This window comes from Stigmatopora argus, chromosome 2, assembly GCF_051989625.1.
Source record: "Stigmatopora argus isolate UIUO_Sarg chromosome 2, RoL_Sarg_1.0, whole genome shotgun sequence".
Taxonomy (NCBI): domain Eukaryota; kingdom Metazoa; phylum Chordata; class Actinopteri; order Syngnathiformes; family Syngnathidae; genus Stigmatopora; species Stigmatopora argus.
The window spans coordinates 21049394-21062036 of record NC_135388.1 but is presented as its reverse complement, the minus strand read 5'-3'; the positions used below and the strand labels follow the sequence as shown (position 1 = coordinate 21062036).

At 40.1% G+C, this 12643-nt stretch overlaps 1 protein-coding gene across 8 annotated transcripts in view; it reads left to right on the top strand.

Annotated features, from left to right (window-relative positions):
* The window catches only part of herc1 (HECT and RLD domain containing E3 ubiquitin protein ligase family member 1), a 136903-nt gene that overhangs the window by 83868 nt on the left and 40392 nt on the right, over positions 1-12643 (top strand). For 7 of the 8 annotated variants that reach the window (XM_077586910.1, XM_077586900.1, XM_077586865.1 and 4 more), the window contains exons 41-47: positions 124-290; positions 2402-2518; positions 3005-3254; positions 3418-3539; positions 3615-3844; positions 4242-4510; positions 9522-9574. In XM_077586910.1, the coding sequence (XP_077443036.1) occupies positions 124-290; positions 2402-2518; positions 3005-3254; positions 3418-3539; positions 3615-3844; positions 4242-4510; positions 9522-9574 (1208 nt within the window). The remainder of the gene's footprint in view (positions 1-123; positions 291-2401; positions 2519-3004; positions 3255-3417; positions 3540-3614; positions 3845-4241; positions 4511-9521; positions 9575-12643) is intronic. The other variant, XM_077586876.1, reaches the window with a different exon arrangement.

Below are 12643 nucleotides of genomic sequence, written 5' to 3'. Positions count from 1 at the left end.
ATATATATATATTTATATATGTATGTGTGTACGCACTCACACATACATACATACATATTTATTTATATTCACATTCACCTTTATATTTATTTCTAAAAAGCTGTTGATTTTCTGTTGGCACAGGCAAATGTTCTCCAGCTACCCTACAACCACCTTGGGTTCAACTCGGCGGGCACAAACACCTCCGGTGTCATCTTTACCCACATCACCTTCTGATGACGTTTGCCGCCGGCAGAGCCTTACTTCTCCTGACTCACAGCCTAGCAGACTGCAGAACAGAACCGGAACCTGTAAGTATCCCATACTTGCGTGACTTTAACTCTAAATGTCATATTGTTTAATACAGCAGCAGCCCGTTTGAAGTATGAAGTGAAATAAGTAAATTAAAATATAATTTGATAATATGTTGCCCCCCACAACCTTATCGTGGTGGTGGGGTTTGTGGTGAGGAGCTATGGTGTATGGTGTCTGGGGCATTGTGCCCATGGTAGGGTTACCCATGGCAAGCTGGAATGAGGTGAGGGACCAGACAAAGGGATGCCATGTTCGCGATAGATGTTGCTAGAAACCGTAATTTCCTGCTGGTAACCAATTCCTAATAAGTCCAATCGGTTATAATTGATGTTAAAGTCCGGTATTGACGAACAACTTGCGAAAAGACACAAAAACCATGAAGAGTGCACAAGTAGGGAGAGCGTGAACCCGCTGCATGCTCATGTGCCACCATCTTTAGAAAAAAAATCCTCTCAAATCTGATGAAGAGGACTTGGACTAAAGCTGCCAATAACCTGTTTTTGTTGCATTTAAATCAAGTGGAGAGGGACTATTTTCGCTGTGAGTACAGTACTTAAATATTTGCATTTTTTTTAATGTAAAGGTTATATTTAGATAATACATTAGTCTTTTCATATGCCTGTAAGTGTACCATTTAAAAAAAACACTTATTGAGCATTGTACTTGCGTACTTTTTCGTACAGGTGCGGAAACATGTAGTATGGTAGTAATAATAGGGGGGATCCTACTTTTATTGCGATTATTGCGGACATGTCTGGTCTACATAATCTGCAAAATTTGAGGGATTACTGTACTCAGTTTTATACTACAGTTGGCAGTTATGCACACTACAATTTTAAATGTATGTAGTACCCACTGATTCATTCATTCTTTTTCTGTACTGTTTATGTTTTGTAATATCACCAATTTATCTGATATCTGAAATTGCAGTCTCCCACTATTCCAGTCAATTCAAGAACTGTTATTCAATCTGGACATTAATTTTCAAGCATTTGAATGAATCATTTTTTCCCAACAAAATGGCTTATTTAAAATATGACAATTTTGACCAATGTTTTGCACTTTTATCAATTCTAGCGTTTCGCATTCAATTGATGACTTGGTATAGATAGTGGGTCGGCAACCATAGGTTCTGGAGGTGCATGCAGCTTTTTAGTGCTGCCCTGGTGGCTTTCTGGACCTTTTTAAAAAATGTTTTGAGATGGAGGAGAGTAACATATTTTTTGTTTTAATGTGGTTTCGGTAGTGTCCAAGTGTGGTTCCTAACATTTTCTAATGCTGTAAGAATGTGTAGAATAAATATTATATTTCAACATTTCTGTCAACGAAGATTTGCGTTATAGCCTGCGACACACGTTTTTATCAGTAGGGCGGAATGCTAGGCAGGTCGCTGTTGTAATCAAACCGGCCACTGTGTGATGGGCCATGGATCCCAAAGGGGAAAAAAGATACGGCGCAAAACAGAAGAATCAATGTTTCTTGGACCAAATCATTCGCATTCATTTCCAATGCCGAAGGATTGCCGGAATGTTCGCTTTGTGGTGAGTTGTCAAATAACAAAAAGAGTCACGTGAAAAGCCATTTCCAGGTGCAAAAATAGATTTAAGTGGCTTGCATCTCCAAATTCCACCACTACCCTTCACAGATGGTGAAAAAGCACCTGATACACGTTCCATTTTGTTGTTGTTTTGTCGAATCCTCAAAATCAAAATGACATAAAAAATCGGATATCATCGTTTCATTTCTTGATTTTCATCATAGCAATGAAACAGAATTCATTAATATTTTTATGAAGTTAAACTTGAGGTGCCATCGCACAACAGAGCAGTCACATGGTGAGTCATTCTCTACAGAATGCACCTTAGGGAAAATAAACATTTAATCATGAATGCTCGGGATGTATTTGTAGTCAACTTATGGATTTTAAGAGTAGGATAATATTGTTCCATACAGTGTTGCCTTCATCATAAGGCTTAATTTTTCCATCTCGTGACATTTTTTTCCCTTTCAATTAGGCTTTCAACATTTTGGGTTGCCAACCACTGATCTACATCCATGTATTGTTACATCCCTGTTAACCGCTAAGTATGACACTTTGTTTTTCCAGCTTTATCTGATCCCAGTAGCAGGCTTTCAACATCTCCGCCCCCGCCTGCAATTGCCGTACCCTTGTTGGAGATGGGATTTTCCTTGCGCCAAATTACCAAAGCTTTGGAGGCAACTGGTGAGTCTTTTCATTAATTAATGAGTTTTTATTTGCATTTTAATGTAGACTATATTTAATTCATTATTAGATTATTAGAAATCTGCTTTTTTTACGATCACAATTCAGACAACAAAGATTTACAACAGGGGTAGCGAACAAGTTGGACACAAAGAGCAAAATTTTTAAACTGAGTGTCAAAGAGCCAAACCATGCAGTGACCTGCCAAAACAGACACACACAAAACACACAAATTAAACCCATAATATTCACCATAACAACAATGTGTTCATTTCAAGCTAAGTGTCCACGCTCAACACGCATAACAAATCCAACTTAGCCAGAGTTAACACATCAACTACGCCGGATGTTGCCGTGGCAAAGAGCTGCATTCATTTTGGCTGGGAGCCACGTGCGGCTCGAGAGCCACATGTTCGCCACCCCTGATTTTGAATCTTATTTCCCTGGTGTGATACATCAAATGGTTAGACAGCTCTTCTTTTCTAGGTGCAAGAGGAGAAGCAGATGCCCAGAACATCACAGTACTGGCAATGTGGATGATAGAGCATCCTGGCACCGATGACGGGCATGATGACCCTCCCACAAGAGGAAGTGGTGTTGGAACTGATGCATGTGACACCCTATGTCCAGGTGCAACCGCATCCACCGGAGGCAAATCTCGGGATAGAAACTCATATTCTTCTTCTCCTGGAGACATTGCTGATGCTTCTGAAATAGAGGAGGGCTTTAGTGAGAGGTACAATTTTATGTTAAATTGGTCATATTCTATAATTATTTCCATTTTTATCATAACCAAATCAAATTTGTTGTTCTTCAGTTTTCCCACCCCTCTCTGTGAGAATCTTCAAAAAGCAATGATGTCAGTTTTTGAATAATAAATTATTTGTGTAACACTGTAGTCCAGAGGGACAAGAGCAAGACAATCCATCATCCTCCAGTGGCGTTTCCCTGAGAGGACGTGCTGCTGTTTCTAGGAAGCACCACTTTGACCTAGCTGCACGCAGATTGTTTGCCCGAGCTGGTGAGAATTTGAAATGCTAACAGTTGAGTTGGTAAAATCAACTTAAATTAAATTATTTTTCCTCTTCTCTGTAAGCTGGATTGTACCGGTCAGTGCAGGCCCAACACAGCCAGTCACGCAGGGAAGTGCCATCCCATCTGCCGCAACAAGACCCAGCCGCCCTTTATGACTTCAACCTTCTGGACGAGGAGCTTGAGATGGACCTGGACGAAGAGACAATGGAGGTCATGTTCGGCCAGGACCTTTCCAGTGACACTGACATTCTGGGAATGTGGATCCCGGAGGTACTGGATTGGCCAACATGGGTGTGTGACTTTATGCTCTGAACAGAGAGCTGCCATCATGAGACAGGTCCTAATTGTCCTGCATTACCTCTAACTCAAAATCTAGTTACATAAGCATGCTTACTTTGCTGTTACTATTCTTGGGCCTTTTTTATTCTTTTCATGCACCTTTTTAGGGTCTTACATAGACCTAGATGCCATGACCATAATTATTCTTCTACATCTCAAAAGGTGTAACACCTTGAATGTTGTCTGTTACTTGGGAAGTGATTGACTAATGCTAGCACTACAGCACTACACTGGTGCTAACAGTTCACCAGACTATTCCATAAATTCTCAAATTACTATACTGTTCTGTTACTTAAATATGTTTTAACGTCAACGTGTCTTTTTTTCTTCTCTTTTTTGATCATCACAGCACGTTTGTGAGACAGATGATCGTGATGAAATGGTGATATGTGAACTGTGCGAAGCAAATGTGGCCAACTTCAATCAACATATGAAGAAAAGCCACCCTGGTTGTGGTCGCAGTGCCAACAGGCAAGGCTACCGTAGCAACGGCTCCTATGTAGATGGCTGGTTTGGAGGAGAGTGTGGTAGTGGAAATCCCTACTACCTTCTTTGTGGTGCCTGTAGAGAGAAATACTTAGCCATCAAAAGCAAGGCTAAAGTTCCCAATACGGAAAGGTATGCACAAATTTTATTAAGTCTTTTGAATCTTATATTGCTGGTGGCCATAAAAAAGATCTCTTGAATAATAAAAACCTGAATTACCGATTCAATGGTTCAGATGAGAGTAAGTCTATATAAAATTATAAAATACAAAATATAAAAACAACACAAATCAACCAGACAAAATGTTCATAATGCAAAAAAAATCATGTTTGCAGTCTATTAACCCCTGCAGTAACGATCATCTCATGTCAGCAGAATTTGCAAAGCATCATTTTATGTTAACAAGAGACATGCTTACTTTGCTATAATTATACTACAAGGCGGCAGCATAATAAGGGCTGCAGTTTGTCATGAACAAAGCCACCTTCACGTGATCTGTACACACACCAAACTTACTGAGCATAGTTTTTGCTTGCGCGTGCATTTACCGGCATTGCCGGTAAATGTCTCAATCATCCTTAAACTGGTCTAATGAAGTGACCCAGATTCCTAAATGTTCTCATTCAGCGCATCGGAAGTTATTTGTCAATTTCGGAAGCATGAGAGTTGTCTACATTTTTTCTACAGAAAATGACCACACACACTTGTGTGACAAATCTAACAGGGGACTCTACAGTTTTTCCCAAGCGACCCCCAGAGCGGATCAGCCGAAAGTCCACCACCACCACTACTTATCTTTATTAAATTCCATGTCACTAACAACACCAATTTTCTATACCACTCAGTAGTCGCGGGGGACTCTGGAGCCTATCCCAGGCAACCATAGGCACCAAGCGGGGATACCGTGATTTGTTTACCAGCAGAGCGTAATGAAACAGACAGACATCACATTATCCAGAATCCAGACTGCCTACATTGAAGTCAGGCAGACAAATCACTGCAGACACATGTTTTATCTGTCTTCCGGTTGCGAGTTTCAGCGTAGATTTTAGTGTGTATATATATGCAGTGGGGCAAATAAGTAATTAGTCAACCACCAATTGTGCAAGTTATCCTACTTGAAAAGATTAGAGAGGCCTGTAATTGTCAACATGGGTAAACCTCAACCTTGAGACACAGAATGTGGTAAAAAAAAAAAAACAACCATTAAATCACATTGTTTGATTTTTAAAGAATTTATTTGCAAATCGTTGTGGTAAATAAGAATTTGGTCAATACCAAAAGTTCATCTCAATACTTTATGTACCCTTTGTTGGCAATAACAAAGGCCAAACGTTCTCTGTAACTTTTCACAAGCTTTTGACACACTGTTGCTGGTATTTTGGCCCATTCCGCCATGCATACATATAGCACCACGCAGAACTGATGACACAGGATTTAATCGAGCTCTAGGAGAGTGAACATTTGGAGGTGTTGTGGGAACTCGTAGCGAGGAGTAGGTGGAAGAGGGGGGCCGCCTGGCTACAAAGGATATCAAAGACATGCTAGTGAAGTGGCAAGAGTTTTCTGATTTTGTAGAAGAGGCACCCTGACAAGCTGGCAAGTGGTCGCACGTTATCGTATTGCGAGGACATTTGTGCGTGTCATTTTTGAAATATTTTGAAGGGAAAGCAAAAACAAACAACTCTTGATGCGTTCGTTTTAAAAACTCCCGCTGAATGTCTGTGTGGAGTCAACCCGGAGAACAAAGAAAAAAAAATTAAAACAAAATTAGAATTCAGTTTTGTGTAAAGTTACATTAAACGTATGTTTAAGTGTCTGTATATATTAATCCAAGTTAATTTAAATTTGTTTGTTCTGTTAAGAGTACGTTGCCGCGGAATAGTACACCCCCCACCCCGCCTGCCTCTATGTCCCACTCGCTGTACACTCCGTGAAATCCGTCTAATTTTAGTTCTATTAAACACATTTTATTACTATTAAACCACTAGTTACGTGTTACTTTGTTAATAGATGGCGAATTAGATGAAATAAAACATTTTTCCCAATCCAATATCCTGTTTTTGGTGTTTTTTCACAGGGTTAGAACAAATTAATTTGTTTTTAGTTCATTTCAATGGGAAACGGTCGTTCGAGTTACGAGAAGATCGACATACGAGCTCAGTCCCGGAACGAATTAAGCTCGTATGTAGAGGTACCACTGTATATCGATACAAAATGTTTAAAAAATATATGCATAGGACAATTTAAATCAAACGGTTATTATCATGTTTTTACCTTAATTGAAATATTGTGTTTTTGCAAACTATTGAAAAGTACATCATAATGAAAAAAAGTTTATCTTTGTGTTCTTTGTGTTTGGGTCCCTCTATGTACATTTTACAGTCAGTAATATCATGCTGAAGTCGCACATGCATGTTGTGCAATGTGCAAATGTTGTTCCTTTTGGAGACGGTGTCAACATGGGATATTTCGTTGAATAAGAAGCAATAAAGTTCCGCGAGTGTCTGGATTTTTAAAAAACATCCAAATTGTGATCCATTTTGCGCTTATTGATAATGCTGTGGTCTCCTACTTAATAATAATCGGACATAGGCTTTGTCATCATCATTGACTCGACAAAAGCCTAATTGTCATCATACCCAGCTGCGTATGACGAAATTGGTAGTGCTTCTCCATAAGGTGCGTTTTCCCGGCAAAGACCCAAATAAGTGTAATTTCAGAACTCCTCGGCATTCTGCCGTGATGGGTCGCATCACGGAGGGATTGTGTGTCGTGTTACCGCAAGTTTAGAGTCCTGATGGATGTGGGAAAAAAACTGTCCTTAAGCCTATTTGTCCGTACTTTGTGAGACCTATAGCGTCTGCCAGAGAGTAGCAGCTGGAACAGATTGTGACCAGGGTGGTATGTGTCCCCGACAATGTTCTTGGCTCTGCTGAGGTAACGAAGGCTGGCAATGTCTTCCAGTGAGGGCAGAGAGCAGCCGACGATCTTCTGCGCAGTGTTAATCACTCTGCATGGCCTTTTTGTCTGCTGCCGTGCTTCCAGCGTACCACACTGTGATGCAGTATGCCAGGATGCTCTCCACAGTGGCTCTATAGAAGGTTACCAGAAGCTTAGTGTCCAAGTTGTTCCTCCTAAGTACCCTGAGGAAATGGAGTCGTTTCTGGGCCTTCTTCACTACTGCCGTGGTGTTTGTAGACCAGGAGAGCTTATCCGTGACGTGGACCCCCAGGAATTTAAAGGACTGGACCCTGTCTACACATACTCCATTTATGAGGAGTGGGGCCAGATCTGTGCTGTGTTTGCGAAAGTCCAGGATTATTTGAATTATTACTTGAACTTCTTTTAGAAGAACCCTGGAAATTATAGGATTTGTTTCAAAACAAAGGCATTTAAATTGGAACTTTAAAGTTTAGGGAGGTTGTCCAGATTCCTGGAGTTTGCGTTGCATTTCCGGTTAAACTCCAGAAATTCCGGAGTAGTTGGCAGCTCTGCATATTAAACAAAGGCTCTCCATCCCGTTTTGAATGTCACAGTGCAGCGTGGAAATGATGGTTAACCCTTCATTGCAGTGGCTTGCTTTGGAGCCATTGTTTTTCCCCTTAATTTTGCACTGATTAATGCAAAAAATGCAACCTGTACGACAAGTGCTCATAGAAATTTTTACGCGAGGGAGATGCGGCGAGAAAGACAGAGCGATGCTGTTCTCATAAGCAGCCTCTCACATACTTGACCACTTGGTGGCCGCATCGGGGACCGTCTCGTATGCTCGTATCTCAAATTTGTCTCGTATCTCAAGGCAAATAATTGCTCAAAATTTTCCTCATAGCGCAATTTTTTTTTCTGTATGTTGGGACACTCGTATGTCAAGGTATTAATGTATATACATAAATACAGCTTCAGTGTAGATTTAAACATTTTTGTGAATTTGTTTCTATACCTCAGAAAATAATTTGATGTCGTGAAGCCGTGAAATCGCTATTTTTTTCTGAGGTATATAAAAAAAAGTTCATAAAAATGCTTAAATATAAATTCCGAGATGTAGTAGCTGGTCTCTCCGCCCAGCTTGCCGTGCTGCACGTTTCAGCAACCGTTCTTCTCCACAAAGCGCTGCCGCTTTCACTCGACCACCGGTGCACGTGTGCCGTTGTTCACCGCTCGGAGCTCGCACCTTCCGAGGAGCGGAACTGCAAATTGCCGCGTGGACTAAGACACCCCGACTCCGAGGAATAAAAAAAACTGAACCAGCATTATGATGGATTTAGGCCGTAGATATGGCCGTGAAGCTGGCATAACGATAGGACGTCAACACACTGCATGGGGCCACTCAGAAGGAGACTGATGACAATGATGAGGGATGACGAAGCCATTGAATTTGGCAATTGTCTTGACTGGGTCAAGACAACAACAACAGAAATATTTGTACAAGAAAAATGCCTCTCGAATCTGACAAAAAGGACTTGGATTAAAGCTCCAATAACCTGTTTGTTTATTATTTAAATCAAGTGTAGAGGAACTATTTTCACTGAGTACAATAAGTATTTTTTTTTTTTTAAATAGATTTTATAGATTATAATTGGATTTTAATACATTATATTCTTTTCATGTCTGTAACTGATATTTAATAATTATACTTCTTGATAATTGTACTTGTATACTTGTATTTTTGTATCGGCGCGAAAACATGTAGCATGGTATGTAGTAATAATAGGGGTGATCATACTTTTTCAAATTCTTAATCAATTTTTTTGATTATATATATGTATATTATATATGTATATAAAGAGAGAGATCCAACACTTTAAAATTTCTATTAACATGACTGATGATACCGAGATTTTTTTAAATTCATTTCTATTTTCTATTTTTCTAATTCTAAACAGCCTTTTTTTGTAGCTGAAAAATTCCTACTTTCATCTCGTTCAATTTCATTGATGGTGATAAAATCAGAAAGCCAAAGCCTACGACTTCAGAGTTGTATGTGGCTCTTTCCATCCTTCTGGCTTAAAATTGAGTCACTTTAAACATGGGCTTGATGTCCATTTCATTTTGACTGACAGCAGCTGAGTTACTGGCATTTATTGCTTGTTTTGGTAGGTAAATATACGTTTATTTACTCTCATTCGGTTTTGTTTTTCAGACACAAGGGACAGGCTCCTGACCTTCTGGGAAAGCAAGACAGTGTCTATGAGGGTACAGTTCCCATTACAGTAATCCCTCGAATATTGCGGTTTCAACTATTGCAGCTTCACTACATCGCGTTTTTTTTGTGGGGGAAATTTTTTTTGTAAGTTCATAAAAATGTGAAAATCCCAGCTGAAAATCGCAAGCGGAAGCCACTCCCCTGCCCTCTGCTTGCGACTAGAACTCAGCACTCAAGTAAAAAAAATAACAATGATTTTTTTATATATATATATATATATATATATATATATACATATATATACATATATATATATACATATATATACATATATATATATATAAACATATGCCGTATTTTCACGACTATTCGGCGCTTCGTATTTTAAGCCGCAGTGTCAGTAACGAGTGCTATTTCTGTATTTTAGACACACAAAGCACGCACCGTTTCATTAGACGCATATATATTATATATGGATGAACATCGAAACGCAATAGTGCTGGCTACCGGAAGCAGCCTATTTCCGGGTTCCGGTGCGCAGTGACTGCTGGGAAATATAGTTCTTGTACGCTACACCCACACGGTAAAAACATGTTTTAAAAAGGCAACGGAAGCAAAACTGAGTTCGGTTGTACTTTATTTTAGACATTTTACAACTCACTCACGTCATCATCACCCACAAATCCCTCAAAGTCCTCATTTTCTGTGTCCGAATTAAACAATTGCCCAAACGAGCCTTCCAAAAAGCCGGGTCCCCTCTCTTCGTTCTCAGAGTCACCGTCATTTCCATCAATCCATTCACAAATCGTAGCGTAAGAAGCCCGGCGCTGCCTGCCACTTTTCGTGAAGCCAGGCATGGCATATATATATTATTTATGGATGATTATCGAACCGTAATAGCGCTGTCTACGAAAGCAGCCACAGACGCTATTTCCGGTGCGCAGTGACTGCTAAATAGTCCTTTTGTCAATACACCCAGGTTGACTGCTGTGATAACTTTGCACTAATAATATCAATATACTACAACGGCGAACACACTAATTTGGTGCTACATGTACCAAATGCACGCTACACCCGCACGCTAAAAACACGTTTTTAAAAAGGCAACGGAAGCAAGACTGAGTTCAGTTGTACTTTATTTAGCCATTTTACAATGTACTCACGTCATCACCCACAAAACCATCAAAGTCCTCATTATCTGTGTCCGAATTGAACATTTGTCCATCGAAAACGCTGAGTTTAATACGTTCATCCAGGCGGCCACAATTCATTCCCAAATGGTAGCTAGCGTAACTATTCCAAGGCTGTCTTCCATGCTTCGCAACTGTGTTGATGCCGATCGCCAGGCCACAATTCGTTCACAAATAGTAGCTAGCTAGTAGCTAGCGTAACTAGTATTCCAAGGCTGTCTTCTATGCTTCGCAACTGTGTTGATGCCGATCGCCAGGCCACAATTCGTTCACAAATAGTAGCTAGCGTAACTAGTATTCCAAGGCTGTCTTCCATGCTTCGCAGCTGTGTTGATGGCGATCGCCAGGCCACAATTCGTTCACAAATAGTACCTAGCTAGTGTTGATGCCGATCGGCAGGCCACAATCCATTGGGTGTATTGACAAAAAAACTACATATCCCAGCAGTCACTGTGCAGTACTTTATCTACGGGAAAATAGTAGAGTCGGGGGCTGCTTGCCATAGTTGTCCTATCAACGGATTTATTTTATTTTATCGTGATAACAATTTTAGTATTGGTCCATCTATAAAGACCACTGGATTATAAGGCGCCCTGTCTATTTTGGAGAAAATTTCAGACTTATGTGCGCCTAATAGTCGTGAAAATACGGTATATATATATATATATATATATATATATATATATATATATATATATATATATAAAATAAAAATGATTTTTTTTTTTTCATAAAAATGGGAAAATCCACGCTGAAACTCGCAATTGGAAGCCACATCCCCTGTCCTCCGCTTGATAGTAGAACTCAGCACTGAAGTAAAAAAAATAAAGATTTTTTTTTTTTGATTGGGGTTACCCTACCTCGCGTTTTTTCGTTTATCGTGGCCATTGCATTTACAATTGTGTCCTGCGCAACATAATGTTTAATGTAGCGCGCTCATGAAAATGCTCTGGAAGAGCCCAAAATAGTGTCAGGGAGAGCGGGCGTGCAGAGGTGAAAACGGGAATGGACCCAATTGCAGGAAAATGAGGGAGGCCAGGAGAATGGTATACTCAAAAAGTTTTATTTAAAGAGATGAAAAACAAAGTGCAAACAAAAGCAGAGAATCCAAAAATACAAAACTCAATAAAAGCCACGGAATCAAACATACCTGGGATGCACACCTAATTCTGACATGGCATCGACAAGGACGCAACAAGAAGTGAATGAACAAAGGGGACTTAAATACACAGAGATGGTTTAATGCAGGTGTCTCAAACCGATTCCACCGAGGGCCGCAGTGGGTCCTCGTTTTTGTTCCAACCGATCCAGTGCCGACATTTTTAACCAATCAGGTGTCTTCTAAAATAAGTAGCACCTGGCTGCAATCAACTGATTAACTGATTACACTTGCAAACGGTATCCTCTTGTTGAGTTGGAATGAAAACCTGCACCCACTGCGGCCCTTTGAGGACCGGTTTGAGACCACTGGTTTAATGGGATACGGCGAACAGGTGGGTGACACACAAGGCAACCGAACGGCTGAGACACATAGGGGAGGCGACCACATGGGAAATCAATGGACAATTAGGACAAGTAACACTGGGAAAAAGTGAAGACGAAATCAGTACAAAACAACAAAAGCACAAACTTAACACGTAGTTGGCCACATTATAGTGAAATTGCTCGTGCTGACAAGCTGCTAAGGAGTTTTGTCATAGGTGATGTGGCACAAATCCTGTTGAATTAATTACCTTTCACTTTTGCCTGCCTTGTGCTGTCACCGTTTTTCATGTTTTTCTACACATGACGTGTACATGTGGTATTTAAAGATGAAAGATTCGCCAATTTGTCTCTTATTTGATAAATAACATTGTGCTAGATTACCGTAAGATACATGCAGACACTTTTCTTAAGAATTTCCAAAAGGAAGAGTGCAGATTGCCCAAC